Source organism: Arachis hypogaea, chromosome 13 (assembly GCF_003086295.3).
Source record: "Arachis hypogaea cultivar Tifrunner chromosome 13, arahy.Tifrunner.gnm2.J5K5, whole genome shotgun sequence".
Classification (NCBI taxonomy): Eukaryota; Viridiplantae; Streptophyta; class Magnoliopsida; order Fabales; family Fabaceae; genus Arachis; species Arachis hypogaea.
The window spans coordinates 136153440-136179291 of NC_092048.1; the positions used below are offsets into that span (position 1 = coordinate 136153440).

Consider the following 25852-nt stretch of genomic DNA (forward strand, 5'->3'; position numbering starts at 1 on the left):
ATGAAGTATGTAAGAGGAGGTTGTTATTTTTGGAAGGTGAATTGCAAGGATTTGTTTTTGGATTTCTCCTCCTTTTATAATAAGCTTGTAAACAAATACTGTTGCTTCTATTTGAGAAAACAATTGAGTGATGTTTTTATTTTAATATTTGAAAGTGGGTGTTAATTGAAGACTAATAAAGTATATAATATAAAACTTTGAGTGTAAAATAAAATTATATTAAAATATCAAGATAGTAAAGAAAGGCGTTGATATATAATGACTTGTGATAATATAAATGTTTAAGAAATTATTTTCTTTTTATAATATAATGCATGCAAAGCTACAAGGCAAACCCAAAAGGCTACTAACAATGGAATATTTAATCATTTAAAGAATAAAAATATCATTAAAATCAATTATTATATATTTGTGCATAACTATATATAATTTAATTATTTTTAATATATATTTTATATTTTAATGTATATTTTATTTTAATAATTAATTTTAATGATTGATTTCAATGATAACCTAATATAATTGTTTAAAGAAAAGTCAAGTAAAAAAATGCCGTCTTTCATGCAATGTTTGTAATAAAATATGGGTTATTTTGTGGCGGTTACAACTTAAACTTTTCAAATATAGAAGACTTGGTATGATACAGTACCACTTGGATTTTCTCCTTTATTAAAATATCAGATATATTCATGCCTAAGGCACGTTTATTATTGTTTATGAGGAATGCAACCAAGCATCTAGATGGAAAGGGGGCTGCTATTCTTAATATTATATAAGATAATTTATCAACCATCAAGCGTAATTAATTAAAAGTTTAAAACCATACCAAGATTATTTTATCTCTGACCACCAGCCACCAGTAATTTAATATTTTAATGGCTTCATATGTATTGTTCTCTACCTAAGATTGTCACATTAATTATTAGATAAATATGATCTCTTTCATAGAAACATCTTTTTGTAATACAAAATGCAGCTTCTTTGTAATTATATTATCCCTCTATGCATTATACATGTACCAAAAAGAAGGGAAAAAAAAAACTTTTTTCTTTTTTCTTCTCTGGAATTGGCAAAATGTAAATTCTTAGTCTTCCTTTATATTGACCATATTTAAAAAACTTTTTTTATTTATAAATATAAATTGGATAATTTATCTAAATATCACATTTTTTTGTTAAATTAAATATAACACTTCATAAATAATATAAATATGTATTAGCACTTTTTTTTTTGAAGCACGTGCATATACACACACACTATAAGTTCAATATAACTTCAAGGAGTATTTTTCTAACACAAAAATCAAAGAATAGGTGATAAAGAGAAGTGGGAAATGATATGATGTAAGCATATATACTAATACAGGTTTTGCATAGGATATTTATTCTTTTCATATCCTCTTAAAGAACGCAATACCTCCATCTTTTATACTTATAATTAAAACAAATTATTTAAGGTGATTAAAGTCATCAACTAACATTATACTACCAATAATCTGAATTTTGTGTTGGACGTTTGTCCTAGTTATTGGACCCCATCTTTTCTGCTTTTATGACAATTATTTCAGAAAACAATTATAAAGGTGGTTTTATTCCGCTATCTCTACTTAATATTATATCTTTTGTTGGTGGACTTCTTCCACCAAATAAGCCTCTCATGTTGATCAAGCCCCTCTACTTTTTCTTAATTAATTAATTAATTTGAAGTTTATTCAAATATATTCTCTTTTTGTGCTATAGGGATGAAATTTTCCAAGTTGGCTTGCTGTTATGATGTATTTTAAATTAGTGTGAATAAAATGATGCTATAAGGTAGGAGAGACTAATTGGGTGAATTGGCTGGTTTCAATTGTTTAGTAGTTAATTATTTTCATTTTACTTTATTGATAGTCAATAATTAATGGAGTGATTTTCCCACTCTTAAAATTGATGTCACTCTTCTTTTGTAGATTTTTAAAATTATTTTTCATTTTTATAATTTTTTTTATAATTTTTCTATTGAAGATAATTTGAAAGTGACTTGTAATAAAATGAGTGAAATGACAAAATCATTATTTTATATATACGTTAGTTTGAGAGCACCGGAATATGGAACCTCTACCACCAAGTCTTGTGGACAAATCCAAAATGGGTCACTGATATTTAATTAACCTAATAGAATGCCAAAACTGACTAAGAAAAAACTAAACAATATACATTATAGTATGTGAAAATGACGTTATATATAATATACCCAAAAAAATGATATCTGAACAACTATTTTAATTTTTTACATAGAAAAACAAGTAGTTGATCGTATTGAAATAGTTGGCAATTCATGTAAGTAACTTTCAGAAAAGGTTGTAATGGCTTTTTTTTCCCTAAAGAAAAAAGCCTTGCATAATGGTTGTCTAGCAACCATATTGGTTATCCAAGTCTTATTATATAATATAAGATCCGTAGAAAAATCATGTTCTTTCAGTGAAGGAACATATTGATTTGAAATGTCCATTTATACCAACTTATGCATGTTCAAAGGCACATGGGGATTGAAAAAAAAATAATGAGGTAAGTAAGATAATTATATTGTCATTAACAGGTTCGTAATTTAGGTGTCTACGTAACTACTAGCTATAGTTCAGGTTCAAAGTGTTTGGACCTAATATGTTATTAGATGACATCAGAAATTACTGTGAAAAGAAAGTAATGGAGCTTTTAAAATTGGCCTTGTAAATGGTAGGCAACGATTTTTACTTCCTTTCAACCCTTTGAAAATTATGATTTTACCAAAAATTACTTTGAAGAAGCAACAAGAAAACAAAATATATCATTGTCACAATTGTTTGAGTCCCAATTAAGCTTTGGAATGAGGCTAACTTGGTTTGCAAGCCTGAAAATAATAATAATATGCAACACCTCATTTAAAAAAAAATAAATAAATCAATGAAGCTTAGCAACCTTTACCTTCTCCATGACCTTTGAGGACATAATTTTTTATTAAGAATTAAATGTGGCTATGCAAATAAGATAAGTGCGAGAATTTGAGATTAAAAAAAATTGAAAAGATGTCAATTTCTTTCCTCCAATTGAAATGCAAAAGTACAGCATGAGGGAGCAAGAAATGTAAAGGAAACGCATTAAGAAAACGCCAGTGTTTAAGGGCTCCAACACAAGACAAATTACATAAAACACTAAGCAACTAGCACAATTATGTATGACAAATGCAGCTGAATGGAAACCACATGATGGACAACCAAAAGCTTAACCCTTTTTTAGGTGAAACATCACTTTTTCTTTGATGGATGCCATTTGATCAATAGAGTGAACTAAAGTACCAATGTTTGATCTGACTTAGCTAAGCACAAGTTTAATGTTTATCCAGGTCTCATAAAGATGAGGAATAAAGATAGAAACAGAACGCTAGCCTTTTACTCTTTTAGTCCAATCTGAAGTATTTTTACTAAGGAAAGTTACACTTGGGAATTCCTGATAAAGATTCATCAATGTGAAGAGTTCCCCCCACAAAACACTGTGAAGTACTTGCCGCTGTTTCTCAAATCAGAATTGTTAAAGAACAATTAGGTGGGAAATTGAGATTGTTGGTTAGTCCAAGATATTGTTCTGTAACCATAACGAATCTAAGCAAAACCCTTCAATAGAAAGCATAACCACATCTAAAAGAGATCAAATAATAGATGTGCACTAGAGAAGCGTGTAAAGGAAGGGTAGCATCAATGTCAAGGACTCGTTTAAGGAAAATTTCTACTGTGTATCCAGTATAAAATTAATTATTCAACTTCACATTTCATCCAACAATAAGCAAAAGAACAATTGTTAGGATAGGATAGATTATAGATCAACATACCTGAAAGAAGAAAAAAAAAATCTAAATCTTTGGTCAATACTTGTTCTTGAGTGCAAACCTGTCATCGATACATGGGACATTCTCAACCCTCATTGGAGAAGGCATATGTATACAGTTGTACATATTCTCAAATGTATGTGTAATTGTGTATCATTATCACCAGAGAAAACTGGTGATCCAATATCCATCAGCTTCTGCATCATGCATTATAGATCATTGTTGACGTCTGACACGAGGCAACAGAGCAAGAAGAATCTTTTTTCTTGGGCCCTGAAACTCAAACAGCATTCGTAAGACAAATAAACTTGCAGATGCACACAGAACAAGAGAATTTAAATTTCCAATATATAGTTGTTTTGGAGTAGCCTGTAACAAGCTACTATGAATTAACTTCATATCATAATAAGCAAGAACAGGTGAACAACAACAAATAATGTCATGCAGAATACATAGCTAAGAAATTTACTCACAATTCCAGTAACTGAACTCATGCCAAAATATCGTTGATAGACATAACAGTGCTACATTAATCCATACATATTACGTGAGGTTTAATTTAAATTCCAAGCTCAATTGTAACAGGACCTGAACATGGCAATAAATGAAAAGAAAGATAATTACCATTGGAATTCCAAGCTCTTTGAGGTCATTTTCCCTCATCTGCTTCAATGCAGTCATATCAACCTGCATAAAATATCAGTGTGCAATATTAGCTCCAAGATAGAACTTAATCCAGGGTAATGCAGGGAAATACAAAGTATTCAGTCCTGTCATTAGTATATTTCGAAAGGAGGAAGTATACAAGACGGTGCTCAACTAATATACAGAACAAACTTATGACATAATAATGTATATTACTATTTCATTGATTCCATGTCATGAAAAGTTAATATAATCAGAAGCAAAACGGGAAAGAACCATGTCAAGAGGCAAGAGACTGCATAAAAATATAAATTCTATAGCAAAGGATTAAACAGTCAAAAGATCCTCAGATATCTAGTCTTCTCCAATCATTTTTCAGGGTTACCACTTTCGCAGCCATAGCATAATTCCAACATTTCATCCGACATGTTACAACTAAAAACAGAAATTTATTTTGAAAAACAAGATACCAGGGTAATTCATCATGTAAATAATAAATAAATCACATACTTCCTCAGCCTTGAAGAGAATTGCATATTTTGCAAGCCCCAGTGCATTTAACAGGCCATCAACAGTTTGGTAGGATTGCTGTTCATTGCCCTACATCATAACCAGTTACAGCAATTTCAGTACAAGGTTTATAATTGTTCCATTCATAGAATTTGACACAAGCAAAAATGCATCTGCTTCTGCTTAGTACTGAAACTCCAAAAGTGCAAAAGTTCAGACAATCTTCCGACTGACAATAATTATAAAAGCTTATATAAAATTTCAGCATTCAACTTCAAGCCCAGAGACCATTCTAATTCATATGTAATATTGACCCATTTGTTTGATAGGAAAGATCACAGGAAAAGATAAAAATCAAGTGTATCAATAATGCTTTCTATCAGAAGAAAAGAAAGAAAATCAATATTGACATTAACTTTTGAAAGGATGCTTGCATTTCTAGCTTCATGCATAGAATAAGATCATTTATGGGTATTCAAGCTTTCAGAAGATCATAAATTGGTATAATATCAACCAAATCCTTACCCCATTAAACAAGGACCAGAAAATTTCCTGATAAACTAAGGGCTAACAACAAGGAAATCCACAATTTTAGGTGATTAAACAGTCATGGATGATAGTAGGTTCTGACTCAGATTTATTACAGCATACTATACTGAGACAGCTAATGAGCTCAAATTCCAATTCTATAATTCTAGCAACAGCGAGACCAGAACTTTACCCTTAAATTGAAACCAGGATTAACAGAGAGGTGCTTGTCTTTTATCCAAAAAGAGGGTACTTGTATCAAAATACACAGCAAGGTGCAGAAGTAACAGTTCCAACCCATTATATCATAAATTAGTAATTGATTTGAATCACCCAAGATGTAATAATTTGCTGTGATACTGTTGTTACAAAATGCAAGGCAATAGTTAGAACATCTTTCTATATAAAGCCCCACATCACAGGCATTTCCATTTTCCAGTCAGTACTCAGAGCAACACCCAAAATGTCATCAAGTTACTAAAAAAACGAAGCATATGCAACAGCCACAAGGCACAAGAAAATCAAAAAACACAATCAAGAATTCATGATAACTAGCAGATGGTCATGACACACGCTTCCAAGCAAAATAAAGGAAACGGTGAAGTATTAAGCATAAAGGAAAATGAAATTCACCACATATGGAGTCCTTTGAGCAATGCTGCTTGATGGATGAATTTGGCCAAGAAAAGATGCCGCAGGCTTAGCCGTTACTGAAGGCAATGTGGACATTGTGGAGCATGCCATCATAGTGGAAGGTGCAGCACTTGGAGGCCTTGTAGCCCTTGTAGACTCGAGAACATTCCTAGTTACACGTGGAACTTGCCTGACACCATCCATTGTCTGGTTTGATGGCCTCCTCTGCAACTCTTCTGCATTTCTTCGAGGTGAAATTGCATGGGATGTGCTAGGAAACCCATCAGGTGATCTTTGTCTTGAAAGATTATGATCTAATGACCAAGGAGAGTAGGAGCATCTCATGGATTCCATCTGTGTTAAATCATTAGAACTTCTAGCCAAATGCGTTTGCCTGGGCATGCTTGACTCACTTGGCTCAGGCAAGAGCCGGCTGGAATTAACACCTGTTGACAGAGGGTGAGCCTTCAACAGTTTTTCACGGAGGTCTATGTTCCTTTTAGACTGTCTAGACGCACTTTTTCGCATGAGCTTTAATCGAAGATCATCTTTGCCAATTCGCCTATCTAAGTAAATTGACAACAGCATGGTTATAAATTTCAAATTAATCAATGGAGGAATATTAGAAGGAAAAGAATTCATTGCTGAGGGACTTTACTACCATGTAGCCCATTTGACATGCCTATATGGCCTCGATGTCTGCATCAAAATAATAGAACCATCAACAGAAGCAATTGCTATTTAAAATTGAACCTTATACAGACTTGGAGAAGTAGGTAGGCTAGTCTGAGTCTAACACAAATCATTAGAGTCTCGAAATGAAAACCTATTACCTTTTTTTCCTGATTTATACTGCCTACGCATATATTATTCATGGTGAATTTACAGAACAATCAAAGAATACAGTAGTGAAGTAATACATTCTTTATTCTCCTCACTATGCGGAGTGCCCACATCCGATATCATACTAGCGCTCCTGATACCAGGCGAATAGCAAACATACCTTTTATTGCTGCTGAATTCATTCCCATACCACGAGGAACTGTCAGCATTATTTCCGAGCCTGTCTCTTGCAGATCTCTTCGTCCCAGCAGAGGCATATGAACCTGAGAAAGAAGCATCAGTTGCTGATACATCCCTCTTCACAACCTAAATTCAAATGCAAAATAGATAGGCTCATTAGTATAAATGAAGTTATGCCGATCATAAAATAAAATGTGAAAAATAAGAGTGAGAACATGAACATTTTCTCCTCTAACAATCATAAACACAGAATTTTAAAATTAAAAATCATCGATAATATCATACAAGGTGTGTCACCTTCGATAGAATCAAATCAAAATTAGAAGCATCGTTCAATTGAGTAAGTAGAAAGGAGCCAATTCAAAGAAAAAACAGGGGGAAAATGAAAAGATAAAGAAAGTTCAGCTAAAAGCAAAGTAGCTCAAAGTACTCAAATCAGTTCATTTTACACAAATCAAAGACTTAGAAGTTGTTCCAAAGTTTTTGACACGATTACCTGACCGCTACGCCCAAGAGTAATGGTAACCCGGCCCCTGGAAGTATCAGACATAGCGAAAACCACCGAACCCTAACTTCACAAAACGAATTCAAGTGAAAAATCTTTCTCCGGTTACGAATACCCGCCAATTCGGACGCGAAGCACGAAAACAATAATGGAGCGAGCGAGAAAAGCAAGCAGATACGTCCCTGATCCCGTTGAAGTTGAAGGTTGAAAACCTTTCAAGGCTCTGTTCGGAACCGAAACGCGTGTAGAGAGAGAGAGAGAGAGAGAGAGAGAGAGAGAGAGAGAGAGTGAGAGAGAGGGAGAGTGGGGGAATTAGTTGTGGCGGAACTGAGCTTAAAGTTCGGTGTGTTCTGATGTTGAAACAGTAGCCGTTGGGGTTCGGAGCTGGGAGGAGGTCTGTTGTGGTGGTGGATAGTAGAGACTGGAGAGTAATCGGACGGCGTCGCTGGGAAACTGAGGCCACCGCCTTGTCGACCGAACGTCGCTCGGAACGCCGTTGAAAGTGTAGCGACTAGCGGGATGCGGTTCTCAAGAGAGTTCAAAAGGTATGGCGTTTCGGGAGTAGAGAAGCCCAATTAGGCCCAAACAAATGTACTTCAATGGGCCTTTTATTGCCCAAAAGACGCGGCTTTATATTCTTTTTAAGTTAGGATATTTGTTTGTCCAAAACAAGTGTGGATATTCAAAATTCATTTTGAACATGCAGCAATTTATTAGTCAATGTCTAACAATAAATTTTTAAATAGAACTCAAATTTGCAATAAATTAATCATTGATCTGTTGAATTGAGAATACCACAGAAAAAAAAAAGCAATAAAAGGTATGTTTAGTTAAAACACTAAATCACAAAACCCTTATTCTATTGTCTAGTTAAATCTTATATTTGAGTGAATATTAGAATATTAAATGTGCCAATAATTATTTTAACTATCATTAGACAAAATTTAATTAGATATTAGTGTAATAGTTAATTTTCTTGCAGTGCAAAAAAAATTATTAGGTTAAAACAAAACATATTTAGTGTAATGCTTTAGTGGGGGTTGTTTCCAGTACAAAACCATATCAGCACAATCAATACCAACTTAAAATATTAATTTACAACCTCTGAATGTACCTATTAATCTACAATTTTATTTATGTTATGGTCTCAACATAACTAAGATGTAATAATAATCAATATGAGATTATTAAAAGATAACATATTCTTTAATCTCATAATCACGATCATGATCCTGAGTTCAGATTCTGAATGCAATAAAGTCAAAACTTTATAAATTTTATTCCCCGTTCCGTGGATTAATATAGACAATTGTAGAATGGGGAAGTATCAGATGCCATGACTTGAAAGCAAACAGGCAACTCAATATGAAGATTGATAACTGATAGAGAAAGATCTAACATCGAGAAGGCCTATCATAAGTTGGAGGAAGAGAAGGACAGTTCTCATTCATGTTGGCATATGGCTCTAAGGTGTTGTAGCCCGGCAGCTCCATCCTGTATTCCCCGAGAATCTGGCAGAACGGAAGCCAGTCGTTCTCATTGTTGCACCAACTCGGCAGGCGTGTTTGGTTGTCCTCAAAAATTTTGAGCATGTATGCATCCCGAATCTGCAAATGTGACAATGAAGAATCATAAGAAAAACTGAACTATGCTGACTCATGGTGAGGGTCCATTCAAACAAGTCATTGAGACAAGGTGTGGCTTACAGTGAACTCGGTTACTTGAATGGAGCTAGAGACAGGACCGAAAATTCCAGCTGCTTTATACATTGAAAGAATGAAGGCAACACATGTTGTTGATTTTCCATCACTATATACCCATTCATCTTGCTCTGGTGTGGTCAGTAATTGATCAAAAGGTATCCCCCGCTTCTCGGTCTCTACTATAATATCATGCAAATCCAAACCCTACAAGCATACAAAAGTCAGAGGTTTCATAACTTTCAAAGAAGTAGTAGCAGCCTACATATTGTTGAGTAAAATAAGCCACCAGATATCATGTGATCTAAAAACAAAAGTAATTGCAATATTCGGTAGAATTTTATTTGCCCGTGAAGGGATGCCCAAACTTGTAAGAAATTATATTATATAATTTATAGTTTATACAAATGACATATCCTATCCGACCACTGATGTCAAGCAAAAAAAAAGCCAAATACAAAAAGGGTTAAGATTTAAGAAACTTGAAAAGATTTCAGCAACAAAAAATGTATTTGGGTATCAAACCAGTTTGAGCTTTCATGAAGATTACAATACCCTAGAAAGATTATGTATCCCATATTAAATAAAATAACATGCTAATTAAAAAGCATGTAAATTTTCTTCTTGAATGTTTTACTATTACTAACAAGAAACAGAAACAAACATGAAGGTCAATGCAAAACTTAAATATGAAAGTGTAGTTTCTCTTCTTGTTTTGACTGAGAATTGTTCCCATTAAAAAATTAAATAATACATACCTCAGTTCCTAACCGCTTATTCAATGCTTCATTCCACATATTTGCAGAATAAGCTGGTTGCAATCTAGTCCACATAGACATGACAGAAATTACCTGCAAAAAGAACAATGTTTACAATAAGATTATCATAGCAATAGAAGTCTAAAATAAATCTTAACAAAAAATAAATTATAAGTTTATGTGTTTTTGCTCGAGATCCACATGGATGAATGAAGGGTAGAGATTAGTTGCTTCATCAGCTGCTAGCCTCAGCACACACTAATAATGAGAAGAACAAACTTTTTCTTGTAAAATGGAAAGGAAAACATGCATGTAACACTAATGAATAAATGCAACACCAACATAATTCTCGATGCAGTGTTGATACATAGTCCTTCATTCCCATTGTCATCTTTTTGGGTATCAAATAATAAGTTACTTTGCAAGAGATACAATTTCAAAGAAATTTTAACTAGGGTAAAGTATATTTTTTATCCTTGAAACAAAATAAAACTTAAGGATATTTTTAAAACTTTTGACAAACTTCAAGGATAAAGTATACTTTACTCTAGTTAAAATTTCTTTGAAATTGTATCTCTTGCAAACTAACTTATAATTTGATACCCAAAAGTTTTATTTCTTCCCTAGACTTAACTACTTAGTGGCGTTTGTTTCAAGGTTAAGAAATATATTTTAAGGAATTATATTCTTGGGACTATTATACCCAAGTATTAATTAAAAAAAAAACCTTGGCTATTTAGTACTACAAATAATTGGGAATTGTTTTAAAATTCCCAATAATAAATTAAGATACATTTGTTTTATTATACATATTCATAGAATCAATTCTTAATTATTAAAATAACCCCAATATCACTAAAAGGATGAGCTTATTATTGTCATTCGCTTGACATGGGAATACCAAATACCCACCTTTTTGAATGGGAATAAAATTTTATATTTTAGATAAAAATTATTCCCACGAATTAGATTTTGAAACTTCAAATAAACATGGGACTAATATGTTTCCATGGACAATTCCCAGAAATAAATTGAAACTCTTTGAAACAAATGCCTACTTAAGGTTCAACTTTATTTTTCACAATCATAGGAGCTTAATTGTTTCATAAATTTTTACCCCCAATGCCTTGTTCAATTGCATACTTATGACGTATGAATAACAAATAAGGAAAGGTTAATACCAAGTGAGCATCAAGAGGAGGAGGATAGTTTTCAGCTACAGTGTCGATCCAACTAAATATCATATTATGATAGCCGTATGGCTGGCCAGACATGCTCCGAGCATACTCCCATGCAGCAGTGGAGTTAAATTTTGCACGCATTTCTGGATGCAAGGGGAGCAGGGCAATCTGTGGATTGGAATTATCTTTGAGAGCCAATTCCCACCATTCATCCCATGGAATTACCACTATTATTTCTTCACCCTAAAACAAAGAAAGATTGTGCTAAGATTAATTACAATAGAATGGAGGCAAGTTACCACCCCTTGTATGTGTACTATCTCTGTGCATACCTTCTCATTCTCGTGCCCTGATTCACCAACCCACAATTTGCCCATTTCATCCTTCAAACAAACTGCCGTATGACCAGCAAACGAACCAGTTACCCATTTTTCCAGAGTCTCAAAACCTCCCCACCTACCACGAATTTTTGACACGGCTAAGAAGTCTCCTGAATGAACATCTGTAGGATCAATAGTTGCACGCCAAGGCTGACTACGTTCCTCAAATGTAGCTCCCATGTGTTTCTTCAGGAAATCTAAGTTGGCCTTCTGACCCCACACAGAGTTTGAGAAGAGCGGCACAACATCGATTAGAGAAAGCAGGGTTCCCAGCATCCCTGATGGCATGAGAAACACAGAAACCCCATGCTGCTTTACCTGTTCAATTCAGTAAGAATATTCCAATGTTAAAATTAGGATGCAACATGCCACAATAAGATTAAAGGAAAATAGAGCCAAAAATTACTACATATTCCAATTCGGCAGGCTCTTCCCATGAATCAAACTTCAAGGTGTGCTCTCTTGAAGAGAAGTAGTAGTCCCATGTAATCCTGTAGGGAGTTGCAAAAACATAAAGATCCATGCAGGTCCAGCTATGTGCGGCATCTGTCTACACATAGAACAAAACTACTTTTCACCAAAACTGAAAAGGAAACTTACAGGCCAAGCCATATTAGTAAACAAAAGAAAGCAGAAAGTGGAAATTTCCAATCAAACAATTCAACCTAGAAGCTTGCATCCAAAAATCTACTGACATTGCCCTACCAGTTGCACCAAGCATCAGCAAATAGTAGATAAACATGCTCACAGTCACACTGAAATTGAAATAACACAAGCTATGCAGTTACAACAACAATAACAAGAACTCTTCACAAAGTGACATGATTCCAACTACTATCCAAATGTATTATATTTCAGTGAGTTAGACAAAAAATAATTAAAACATCATGGAAAATTTGACAGTTGTTTATTAAAAAAAAATTGAAAATACTAAGTTTTTCATATTTCTAAGACAAAATTAAGAAAAAAAAAATGAATACACAAACATGGCATAATGGAAAACGATAACCGAACTGTTTTGTAGAACAAGAGAGGGAACCTTGAGATGGAGAACGCCACCACCCAAACCAGGTTGATCGAAGTCAGAAGCGGTGACCTGAAGCTTGGCGGTGTTATCATAGAAGCAAGCACCTTTCCACTGAATGCTGCCATTGGAGGGAGTCACGGAGCCCACAAAATACGGCAACAAATCGACGGCGCTGTGGAACGTGTTTAGAACTGGCCACGATATGCCACGTGGCAGAACGGGAAGCACGTCGTTCACTCTAAACGGCATCTTCAGCGCATTCCCCAAACCCAAACCACCAATCCCTAACCCTATTATCCATATCGCAAGAAAACACACAACGCGATCAAACACTAACATTGCAGCTCCGATCAATAGAGCAAGGGATATTTCGGGAATTTCGGGTTTTGTGCTGAGTAATTCAGATTTCAGAGCGGATTATTGACCAGATTCTATTATTGATTCATTGTGGATGGGGGGGGAGGTTTGGGGATTCGGAATCGGAATCGGAATTTTTGCTGGGAGTTAGTTTTGGGAACTGTTGCTGGGACACGTGGCTAGCAGGGGATGATGGGAGTCGCTGACGGTTGAAACTTGCGACCTAGTATTGTTGACTTTTTATGAAAGCCAGTATTGTGTCACTCACCTTTCCTTTTTTATTGCTACGGATAATGGGCCAAATTGCGATCCACGAGGCCCAAATATATTTGGGCCAAAAATTGTGACCAAAATGAGGTGCAAAATTGATAGGGTACTTTCCTTCTTTCTTCCCTATCATGATTATCAAACAAAAATAGAAACCATGAATACCAAAAAAAAAAAAGACACTTGGACGCTCAAAAATAATTGTAATTTTTTTAAACCTAAAATTTTGATTAACTTTTTCAAATTTAAATTCTCTTTATCATTTTATTATTGTGATTTTGAAATTTTAATAATTTAAATAAAAAATTAAAACTCTAGCATTATATATTGATGTTGACATAGTGACATATATCTTAAAGTAAAGAACATCGACACATCATAGGGGGAGAAAAGAGATAATGATTAACGACTAGTAGTTTCTTAATTAATCAAAAATTAAGAAGCTAACAATAAGCATATTCTTGACCATAAGTTTCCTTTCCTCTCAACTAATTTTATGTCTTTTAGCGAAAAAGTGTTTGGCCCTTTTTTTTCTCTTCAATATAAAAGAGAAAAAATAAATCTTATCTATGATAATGTCATGACATTTTTTTCTTCCTGGTCAAGAATCCTATCAGAACTTGAAACAGTACACTGCATTACTTTAATAACACTTTTATTTTATTAAAAGGCCATTGATTGGGGTCCATTTTTATGTTCATAATCCTAAACAGTATACCATATATAATATTATAGCATATCTTTGAATTCTACCACGAGAATCCGATATCTCTTTCCATTGTTTGATTTGAAAAGATGAAGGATGCTCCCAACTTTTTGTTGTTTTCTCATCCAATTTCACATACCCATGAACATGCTTTGATTACACATGTTCGGTAAAGTGAGATCCAAAGTTCCAATGATATTGATATAGTACAACCAAATGGAAAAGATTACGCAAATCACAATCAAATTTTTGCACAAGAAGATGCCAAATCTTGGGGGAAAGCAAATAAAATACCTACTATTCGGTGGATATCCCTCTAATTAATTTTTTATATATAATATATTTATTTTAAATCCTTCACAAAATGGCACCTCCTAATTGTTATTATATAGCTTAATTGTCCTTGATTCTATTGACTATTTGAGCCTATAATTATTAATGGGATAAAATCCAGAAAGTTAGTTTAGTTGGTTGAGCATAATATTCATGCGTTACAAATATAAAAATCTATGCAAATGAGCTTAATACACGTATGTATAGCATACCTATTAGCCACTTAATTTAAACCCTAGCCAAACCACAGCCTCATGCATGCAAGCAAAGTTTTAATTCCCCAAAGAAAACTAAAATATCTACAAATAATACTAGTACTTGTGATTCTTAAGCATATAATAGGTGAGATTTTGGTTGACTAATTAGGAGAGTCGACTAACTAAATATAAATTAGGTTTCGATGGCTCTACCTTGACGTTATTAGTATCATATGCTTTTGCTTTTGCTTAAAGAAAAGGTCAAACCAATTATTTTGTTTATAAATATATGTATTGTTTAATTTATTTTTAATATATATTTTATATAAATAATTATTTTAATAGTTAATTTTTTAAATACACATAATATGGTTAAAAATATTATTTCGAGTCTTGCTAACATATGTTCTAAAAAGTTATTTTAATACAGTAATACTAAATAATTAACTTTTTTAGTTAACATCGACCAATTTTTTTTAAATTATTTTATTTATTTTAAAATTAAATTTTAAATTATAAACTTAAACACTCAAAATAGAATAGGAGGTGGCAGTGTTGTTTGATGCACTGACTAAGGTCTTGATGTCATGAATAGGCTCGAGTTGTTGAAATTGCCTTTCTTGTTGAAGCATCATTGCAAAAGTTTGGTCAATTGTTGAAATAGGCTCATCAGCATTTAAGCAACTATCATAAATTCAAATCTCGCCTTATACATGCAGCAATTTATTAGTTAGTGACAGATCTTTAACTGGAGTTTCGATCTCCGACGAATTAGTCTTTGACCTATCGAGTTGAGAGATACCGTTTTTCGATAGAAGAATCCCATACTTCTTTTGTTGAAGTAAATATAAATGATCTGATTGGAGATTTTCTAAGAATTGATCTAACAAAATTACGGATTTCTTATATTAGAAAAAGAAATGATCCACCCGATATGCATGAATCAGATATATCATAACGAATTCTTCAGATTCCATTGTGGCTTCCACAATAGAATCTAGAATCTGATAAGTGAAATTTTAAGTAAGTGTTTACATAATCTTCTATCCGAAGAAATTTTTCATCATAATAACGAGTCACCGTTGATGGCAACAAAAAAAAAAGCTTCATCAGCATCACTTGTGAGTGCACATTTGAGTATATTTCATTCAACCCTTTCAAAAATCTAACCGTGCTTAAGCCATATACACACTTCTTGCATCACACGTTGAGGAATTTGCCTCAAGTTGTCAAGCTCATCCAAACTCTTTTCAATTTTGTAAAATATGTTGTGACTATGAATTCTCCTTGTTAATTTGATTGAAGATAATTCATCATCTAACTCTACAATCTTAAACAAATCTCCTTGAAGTAGCGATCGATACTTCAAGTCTTATCATAATTTGACACGATATTGTGTCATATCACGCTTTGTGCAATTTTTGGAATCAATGTCAAATTGATCCAAGAAATTACATATATAATTGTTGCACCTGTTCTATGCCTTATAAAGTGGATCACTGAAATCAGGTTTCGAGATCTATCCATCAAAGAATTCAACCTTATATTTGGACTTTAGATCTCTTCACATAGCCTTCTCCCAATTGTGATAGTTGTTTCAGATCAAAATCATAGAAATCAATGGGATTCATCGGATCTGTAAGAAGATTAGAGTTGTTTCTGACTAATTGAGCTTGCATATGGTTGATCTAGCTTACCAAATTTGCCAATGTTTGCATATCAATGGTTGTATTTAGGAGATCTTGGTTTGATCGTTCCATGTTCACTCAGTAATAAATCAATGAATCTTTAAAAGATGTATATTCAAATCTTTTTCTCTCTAACTCGTTGATTAGAGCCACTACCTTTACTGAAATGTAGAATTTGTGAGGTGACATGCTCTCATAAAATTTTGTAGTGTAAATTTAAGAGGAGACAGAATGAACATAAGAAAAGAAAAGAAGAATTGTGAGAGAAATCAAAAATAGGAGGAGATGAATTTTTTGATGTTGAAGCTCTTGACATTGGTGCCAAAATCATTCCTGATCTAGCAAAAATTTAAAAATCTCTAAATTTGATTCAATCTTAATCAATCGTTTCTTTTAATGGTTGTTTAAATCTTTCACCCCTGCTTTTACACTCATTGCACCATATGAATGGTGTTTCGAGCTACTTGAAAAACAAGGGAATAATTAAAAAATAAGGAGAGAAAAATTTGAAACCTTGCTCATAGTTTCTTGAGTGAGAGATTTTATTTAAAAATGAGATTGATTAAGTAACTAAAACTATCGTATAAAGTGCTTTATATACATTAAAATGTGTTATTAGTTACTGATCACTGATAAACCCTTTTAGGATTTATCTTGTGTTAAATTTAGTGGATTCTATCAATTTATTTCACATTTATTCAATGAAATAGTATAATTTTGTGAATTTTTTTTAAATTGTGCTTAAGATTAAAAACATATTTTTTAGGTTCTTAAATTATAAAATTTAATTTCGTTTAATTCCATTCAACACCTTGATATATTTGTTAAGTGATTTCAGGCTTAAAAGACAAATATTGAATTGAAGAAATGAAAAAAACATGTGAAAATAGAAAATTCATGAAGAAATAAAGTTTTATAAATTTGCCGATCGCACATGTACCTGACCTTGCATGTACGCGTGACTTGAGATTTTGCCAAGTCGCGCGTACGCGTGACCTTTCACGTACATGTGACACGAAGCACATGACTCATTTAAAGAAAACAAGGCTGGCTATTTCTGGGCTCCTTCAATCCCAAATCCAACTTATTTCTGAAGTATTTGAGGCCAAATTCAAGAAGAAAAAAGGAGAAAGCAATTAGGGTAGTTTAGTATCTTGTTTTAGGTTATTTTTTAGAGAGAGAATCTCTCTCTTCTCTCTATAATTTATGGTTGTTAATTTAATTTCTCTTTAATTTCATTCTTCAATTCTTATTTTGTGTAGTTTTATTTATATTTCCATGCTCTATTGTTTTAATTCTCTTAGTCTCTCTTGTTAATTTTTCATTTTTGTCATTTTTAGTTTATGAACCCACTTGTTAATTTCAATTTTCTTTATACAATTTGATGTTTCATATTTTTTTGATGCTTAATTGAGTTGTTGTTATTATTTTGTTGCATTTGGTAGCTTTAGATTTTATTATTATTGCAATTTAATATGTTTTTCTTTTTATGTACATCAAGTGTTTGATAAAATACTTAACTTAGTTTTAGAGTAGATTTTGAACATTCTTGACTTAAAAAGAGAAATTTGGTAATCTTGAGTCATTAATACTCAACTTATGTTGGTGATCTAGAGTTGTTAGTTAATCTTGTTTCCATTGATGCGGATTTGGATCCTCTAAAGTTTGAATTTCACTTTAGAGAGTAAAGTGTGATCTTCTACCTTTGAATAGTTTCTCTTTCATATTTATTATTGGTCTCACTTAAAAAATTAATGGTGAGAGATCACACTTTATTTTCTAAAGTGAAATTCAAACTTTAGAAGATAGGATTAACTAGGCCTATTTGACTTTCTCTCAATATGGGATAACGTAATAGGATTAACTCTTGGTAATTATTGCGTTATAATTAATGACAAGAATAGAAGACCTTGATTCTCAATTCTTGCCGTGAATGTTATTTTAGTATTTGTTATCTTTAATTGTTTGATTTATTTTTTGTCATTTAAATTTTTACTTTTCTATCATCAACCTCTTTGATCTCATGACCAATAATTGAGTATTTGATTGCAGTTTTTAGAGAAAATGATCCAAAATTCTATTCCTAATTATTTTGATTTAAATTAGGTTGAACTTGTGACAATTAAATTAAACTGTAATAAAAAATTTATTGTTGGTCTAGACTATACTTACAACGAAGAGATTCTTTTTATCGAAAAATTCTAGACCAATATAAATCCTACCATCACTAACCTACACAACTTGAGCTTAACTAACTTAACACCTCAGCTAACAAACTAACTAATTATAACTTGATGGAAGTCTATATATAGAAAATGGATAGACAGTTAGTTGGGGTCACTAAGGGTCAAGTCACATATATTTTATATGAACAGTTAATTTGATAACTATTCTTCTAATATATAGTATGATTGAAAATTTTCTTATTTCGAATCTTGCTAACATGTTCTAAAAATAATTTTTAATAGAATAATGTTAAGTAATTAATTTTTTCAGTTAATATTAGTTAATTTTTTTAAAAATTAATTTATTTATCTAAAAATTAAATTTTAAATTATAAACTTTTAACATTAAATTTTAAATTAAAATCTAAACTCTAAAAAATGAGTTCTCTATTTTTTATTTTAGTAATAACATAAGAAAATATTTTTTAAAAAATATTTTAATATTTTCAATACATTAAATATATAAAAAATAAAAAATATATTATTATATTATTAAAATGCAAGATGGTTAAATTATATTTCCACCTTTTGTCTTAATGTTTGGACTTCGCATGTTTCTAATATGAAAAAGTATAGATGAACAACACATATAATAAATAATGTAAATAATGGAGTAAAAATAAAATAAAATTAATTTTAAAATTCAGATCTTTAATTAATTAATTATTATCAAATTTTAAATTTAAATTTTGAATTAATTAAATTAAATTATTATTTTAAATTTTTTTATTTACATTATTAGTTGTTCTTAATTTACAGGACAACCATGATTCAAAAGGTGAGCAACAAAGTTCTGCGACACAGACCAAAAGACCACCCCTCACAGTGACAAAACTCTGGAACGCCGTTGTCCCCTTCCCCGCAGCCCATGCAGACGCAGCGCCGCCACACTTGTCCGTTTTCAACTTTTCATCACCTTTCCATGCTGCCTCCGTCTCTCCCATTCACGTGTATAGGAGCGTCGCCACTGCAGTTGTTTTCTTGCTGTTTTCGTGCCCTTTTTCCCTGGCGGCGTTGGTATGGTGTTGCGCCACCCTCTCATGGAGTTGTTGCGGTGTCGCTGCCGGCTGCTGCCACACGAGTGATGCCATCCCGTGCGTTTCCCATGCGCCACTGCGGCAGTCTCGCGCTGTCTTGTTGCCGTCCTCTATTCGCTACCGTGGTACTCCTTTTCCTCCTCCTCTTCTTCTTCCTCTTTTCGGATATGGATGTTCATTTTATTAGGTATGTGGATGGTTATTTTTATTCTAAAGTGAATGTTCATTTAATTTGAATTGGTTTTAAGCGAATACAACGAAATTTGCTGGATGTTCATTTTATTAGGTGCGTGGATGGTTATCAATTAAATCCCTAGCCATCAATTAACCTTTCGAAACGGCGACCAGGGATGACACTAATAAGAAGCTTGGCAGTGAGCTTGGTGTTCGGTGAGGAAGAGAGCGACGTTAGTGGGGGATAGTTGGCGAAGCAGCAATGGCACCCACGAGTTCGGCGGCAACGATGATGTCCGGCTAGAGAGAGAGCAACGCCTATGCGAGGGCTGGTTACAGAAGCAACGACGACGCTGAGAGGCCAGAGACGACGATAATATCTGATAAAGTGAGAGTAACATCAGTGGGGCGTTGGTTGGAGAGCAATGACGCTGATAGCTTGATTGAGTTTTTAGGAGAGGCAGTAACGATAGATAATTAAAATTTGAAAAGGTAAAGTAAAAAAAATTTTTGTCACTTAATTTGGATGAGGTTTTTTTATTTTTAGTGGGCTAAAAAATTATCTCATTATTCACGTTATTTAAATTTTTTGTTGTCTACCTAACAGAACTCTCTTAACATAGCAAAACTATATTAGGAGACAGAGGCCAGCTAGGGTTTGGTTTAATTATTAATTTAGTTTGTTTTGGTCCACTCTGTTTTAAGAAGGGCGCACAGCCGCACACTGCCCACCATAGTGATTTAATTTTTGTATATGAGATGAGTAAGCAACTAAGCATGTATATGACACACAATCCATCATATTATAGACTTTTAGCAACAATAATCCTTATAATTAAGGATTTTCATGATCTGCTCCTATGTGGTTGGAACTTGGAATTGGAAAGCACTAGTTTGGTTTGACAATTGAATTCTTTATTATTTGGTTGAGTAGTCCTACATACATTATTTTTTTTTTTTAACTATCCATTTGGGCATTTTGATCCCCCATTAATCTCTCCTAGCATTTGTACATAAGGAAAATATTTATATTTTAATAGGAACTTGAAATGCATACTATATCTTTTTTAATAAGTAATTAAGTACAGATACTACATCTTTTCACCATTATTAGTTTAATTTTATATTACACTTTTAAATTTGTCATGAGGCCAACAATAGAAAATCAACAATGATAGATGTGATGACTATACGCAAATCCAATTTCATGTGTATCAATGTTGTTATAATAAACTAAACTATATGTACATATGCTTTAAGAGTGAACTATAAAATTTCTTCAAAACATAATAGAACTTATATATAGTTACCCCTTAAATATATTTTAGCCCGAATATATATATACCAAGTGTATGTGATGCTCCTATTTTTATATTTAGATATTTAAAAAAAATGTAAATGTTAAGGTTTTTATATAAATAAGAAAAAAGGGTGTCTTGGTTATTATGTACAATTTCTTCGTAAGCTATATATTACAGGTTATAACAATTTAGGAACAAAATAAACACTACTAATCATTCATAAATCATAACTGCTGCAGCGCCTAATCTAACAATTGTTGTTGTTTTTTTTTATTTTTAGTTCCACTTTAAACAATAATCTACATTCGTGTTTCACAAACTATTATATATTATGTGTTAAATAAATATGATATCGATATATAAAGCATAGAGAACTCCACTTCTGGAAAATGATGATCATTGAGAGGTGACAAAATTACAAACACCACATGGAGTAGTGTTGGCCTATGCTGCATCGAAATAGACATAAGAGGGTGTTTGTTTCTATCAACTTGATAATCATATAATGGATAATATAGATCATCTTTGCCGCAATATCTTTGTTTTTTAATGCCAATGGCTATTTAAATTAAAAAAACTATGATAATAAATGCATAATAGAATTCGATATGAAAGAAGTGGGTGCAGATTGGCTTTATTTATTGGTCCACACAATTTTACCCGATATGTTCGTAACATTTAGCAAATCAAATGTTAGGAGTGGTGGTGATGCATGGTCATATAATAACTTCAATTTGACTTCGCCTAATTAAATATGACGCAAACCAATTAAAACCAGTTCAATTTTTATATAGTAAAGATTTGGGTTAGATTCTTGCATGACCGCATCAAATCAGTCCTTTTACATTTTTTTTTTTTTGAATAACAAATACTCTTATACTTAAAAAAACGATATGATAGGATAATATTGCTTCTGAATGGCATTATTTTAAGTATTGAAGATTCCAAATCACTATTCTCTATAAAAAAATCTTTCAATATACATGTATAATAGGATAAGATTGAAAATAAGGTATCAAGTATATTCTTGGAACTTCTGCTTCAAAGTGATCGTGAAAAAGTTTTTCTCTAAATTTCTTTTTTTTCTTATCAAAATTCAAAGGATTTAGATTTATTCTCGTAGCAGTAGATTGATTTTTGAAATATGTTATCTTTATACTTATTTTTATTGATTGCACTATAAAAAAAGCAGTACGGTTATTCTTTAAGAATGTAGTGAAGTACTGAAAATTATCTAAGAGTATTATTGGTGATCGAAATTCACACTTCACAGAATGGTTATAGACAGAGTTATTCAAACTTTTCAAATCGGAATTTCACTTTTCGACAAACTTCCATCTTCAAACTGATGGATAGACAGAAAAAGTGAATGTCTTACCTAAGTGTTACTTGAGACATTTTATAAGCGGTAATAAGAGAATTGGACAAAACTCCTTGATATTGCTCAATTCTCATATAATCTGCAAATGAGTGAGTCCACATAGAAGAGTTTATTCGAGATTGTGACCGGACAACAACCGCTTACACTACACTCTCTTTCTTCCTCTTACTCAGGGAAGAGCCCTGGAGCTTATCATATGATTAAGTCATGGAAAGAATAAGCAAATGTCACTCATTCTTACCTCGACAAAGCTGCAATGAGGATGAAGAAATAGGCAGATAAGAAGAAAAGGCATGCAAGCTATTAAGTGGAAGACAAGGTAATGATTAAACTTCTTCACACCAATTCAAAGCCTTTCGCAAGGTTCATAAGGACTTAATCCGCAAATACAAATGGCCATTTAAAATCATTGGGCATGTTGGAGAGGTTGCTTATAAAGTACAACTCCCTCCCCCTATGAAGATCCATCAGGTCTTTCATGTGAGTATATTTAAACTATATCATGAAAAGTAAATTACAATCTGTAAAACATGAAGAAGATTGACTCTTCAACAACCTCTATGCTATATGATAAACCAGATCTGCATGACTCTGATTCAGTTCTTCATTTTTTGCGGAATGCTTCTTTAAAAGAAAACACTGTCCAAGTAGATGAACTTCTTCAAGGAGCACCTCTCAGAACATACACCACAAGAACACTGGTTATCTCTCCTTGGCTTCAAACTAAAGTGATTTTTCTATTTGTATGATTTCAGTTTTTCACACCATAGGCTTGCTTCACACAGTTGACTTCTTCTTCTCACAAAAATAGAGCAACAGCTACGCAGAAGAGAGAGATGGGACTGTAACAGAAATTTTAGATTTCATGCATTCATACATTCCATCTTCTCTTTCATCCTTTTTCCAATATCTTTAAGGATCTGAACCATTTATTTTTGCTTTGGCTCAAAGTTCCTTTCTTGACCGTTGATCCACAGCAGAACTCCATAACATCCATTTTCTTCATTTTACCAGAAATGGGTATGAGGGGAAAGGAAGCTTCAGCAAGTTACTTTGGGGTACCAATAATGGAAAGATCTTTCTGATTTGTCTAAGACCTGATTTTGCCCTAGCTTCTGATTTCTTCTTCTTTCTTCTTTGTAGCTAACCCCTTTTTCTAGGATGTCAGCCATGGCATGGCCATCTCTAATATAGCTTAGCTTGCTTTGATTAGGGTGATTAGACATTAGCTTTTTGTGATGTACCTTTCTCTCTCTTTCGTTCTGATGCTGACCGAAGCAAGTAGAGAGAGGAAAGTCTTCAATCTTGGATGAGAAGCTTGATGGAGTCAACTTGGACTTGGGTTAGATATGTTTTCATTCAGCCCAACTGATTCTATTGCTTAACAACCTTGGGTTTTTAGTACTTTATAGTCCACTTTGTTTCTGATTTGATTTTTCTTCCTATTGGGCTGCTGCAATATTCTTTCTTTGGCCTGCAACACTTTATTAAGCACAACTAAAAACTAATTGAGTGTTTAACCCACTAAAAATAATATTTATTATCATTAAATTAATTTAGTTAATTTTTTAACTCAACAACCTCCCCCTTGATGACAAACATAATTCTAACATAAATCAAAAGGGATTGAATTTGAATAAAGTTAAGAAACTTCCCTTTGAATGATGTCACTTGCTTTTGTATTGCTCTCCCTAGATTTGTGCTCTTCTCTTCTTTCGTATTTACATTATTCTTATAGAGAACACAATGAAGTACAACACACAATTCTTCTTGACTAAGGGATTATACACAAACAGCAACTAAAAAATTCAGCCTAATATTGAACATCTCATGTCAACACTTTACCAAGTATCCATTTCAAAAATTGTTCATGCTTTAACCAAAACAGAGCATCAAGACTAATAAGGGCATAATAGCAACAAATCATGTAAAGTAGCCATAGTTCACAGCAGTAACAAAATTAGCAAAATGCAGTAGCAAAATTAGCAAAATTCATATGCTACTAAATTCAATTCATACATACAACTACTCCCCCTTTTGTCATCAAGGATGGAAGAGTTAATGTAAGGTTCAAATCTGCAACTTGAAATGAACTAAAATCCTGCAATAAAAGGTTCAGAGGCGTTCCTTTGATGATACGAGATTAACTTGATCTGCCTCCCTTTACGTATGCTTATCACTTAACTTGAGGACACAGACAATAATGCCAACACAACAATCCAATGTATATACATGCTTATCTAGAATTCTATGGTTGCACAAAAGTCTAATAATTCATACAAGCACATATTGCAAACTACGGCAGCATGTAAGCAACAATTCACCAGCACAACATAAAGTTCAAATGACTTAAAGTCATCCAAGTTCAGTCACAAACAAATCAGCCAAGTTCAGTTCACAAATAAGTCAAACAGATTTCAGTTCATAAACACAAGTCAATTAACAAACACAAGACTAATCAAAACTAATATCCAATAATCTCAGTAAGTCTTATGTCTTATCAAGCCTTATATATGCATTTTCTCCCCTTTTGTCATTAAGGTGAAAAAAAACAAAAAAAAAACAAAACCTGCAAAATAGTGTGTTAGAGGCATGTTAAAGCTAAATTTTGCGTTTTGAAATACTGAGAAAAATTCGGGAGAGAAATAAAGATCATATTTCAACCAGCAACACCATAGATATATAACAAAACTCACAATGTGCAAAGACCAATTCTTGGTAAAAACTCATTAGGACCAAAAAGAGAGTTTCATATCACTTGAAGGTTTCAGAAAACAAAAAGAGACCACATGTGTAATAAGATTCAAGCATGGTCCATGTCCATTTTTACACTACAAAATTCAGATCTCTCATTTCTTATTTAACAAATGTCTCTTTGACCTGCAAAATAGAATTCTCAGACTAGACATTAGCACAATTAAAATAGAAGTTGCAGTTTTTCAAAAATTGAAATGATGATAATGAGAAATAAAAAAAAATGTGCATAATACATGAATAGGTTTGCAATTGCAGCAAGTTAAGAGTGTTGTTGGAAAAAGAAAGTTCAGAATCCTATTCCAAGAAAGTTCAGAGCCCAGAAGATAAAATTCAGAATGATGGTTCTTCTTCTGCCCAGAATTGTCTCATCCGAACCTATGAAACAAAAATTTCAACAAACACATTAGAAATCTTCAAACAATGAATCATGACTTAAAATTCTTAGACTAGTCCTAAGCATGCAAAATTTGTCCTCAACTAGTGATTTAGTGAAAATATCAGCTAATTGCTCCTCTTATTTAACAAATTGAATGCTAATATCTCCCTTTTGAACATGTTCTCTTATTGAGTGAAATCTCACTTCAATATGCTTAGTTCTAGAGTGCAAAATTGAATTTTTAGAAATATTAATGGAACTCATATTATCACACAACGAGAGAATATTTTCAGCATTTAATTTGTAATCAGCAAGCTGTATTT

General features: G+C 32.7%; 2 protein-coding genes across 2 annotated transcripts; both read right to left on the bottom strand.

Annotated features, from left to right (window-relative positions):
- Nucleotides 1–3726: 3726 nt before the first annotated feature.
- On the bottom strand, nucleotides 3727–8285 carry LOC112791845 (uncharacterized). Its single transcript, XM_025834844.3, has 7 exons — nucleotides 7676–8285; nucleotides 7160–7305; nucleotides 6818–6855; nucleotides 6157–6722; nucleotides 4996–5085; nucleotides 4465–4527; nucleotides 3727–4113 (listed from the first exon to the last, which is right to left on the bottom strand). Exons 1-7 carry the CDS (start codon nucleotides 7727–7729, stop codon nucleotides 4057–4059), a joined length of 1014 nt encoding a protein of 337 aa, XP_025690629.1. The 5' UTR covers nucleotides 7730–8285; the 3' UTR covers nucleotides 3727–4056.
- Nucleotides 8286–8746: 461 nt separating this feature from the next.
- LOC112791846 (uncharacterized) lies at nucleotides 8747–13344 on the bottom strand. Its single transcript, XM_025834845.3, has 7 exons — nucleotides 12743–13344; nucleotides 12113–12253; nucleotides 11656–12021; nucleotides 11324–11566; nucleotides 10143–10235; nucleotides 9391–9591; nucleotides 8747–9291 (listed from the first exon to the last, which is right to left on the bottom strand). The coding sequence occupies exons 1-7, from the start codon at nucleotides 13067–13069 to the stop codon at nucleotides 9079–9081; spliced, it is 1584 nt and encodes a 527-aa protein (XP_025690630.1). The 5' UTR covers nucleotides 13070–13344; the 3' UTR covers nucleotides 8747–9078.
- Between the last annotated feature and the right edge of the window lie 12508 nt (nucleotides 13345–25852).

Coding starts and splice junctions, on each gene's coding strand:
- LOC112791845 (XM_025834844.3), bottom strand. CDS start 7,729: ATGTCTGATACTTCCAGGGGCCGGGTTACCATTACTCTTGGGCGTAGC. Junction 6,856..7,159: donor GAATTCAGCAGCAATAAAAG/GTATGTTTGCTA, acceptor ATTTTGATGCAG/ACATCGAGGCCATATAGGCA. Junction 4,528..4,995: donor TTCTCTTCAAGGCTGAGGAA/GTATGTGATTTA, acceptor TATTTTATGCAG/GTTGATATGACTGCATTGAA.
- LOC112791846 (XM_025834845.3), bottom strand. CDS start 13,069: ATGTTAGTGTTTGATCGCGTTGTGTGTTTTCTTGCGATATGGATAATA. Junction 12,022..12,112: donor AGCCTGCCGAATTGGAATAT/GTAGTAATTTTT, acceptor TGAATTGAACAG/GTAAAGCAGCATGGGGTTTC. Junction 11,567..11,655: donor CAGGGCACGAGAATGAGAAG/GTATGCACAGAG, acceptor TCTTTGTTTTAG/GGTGAAGAAATAATAGTGGT.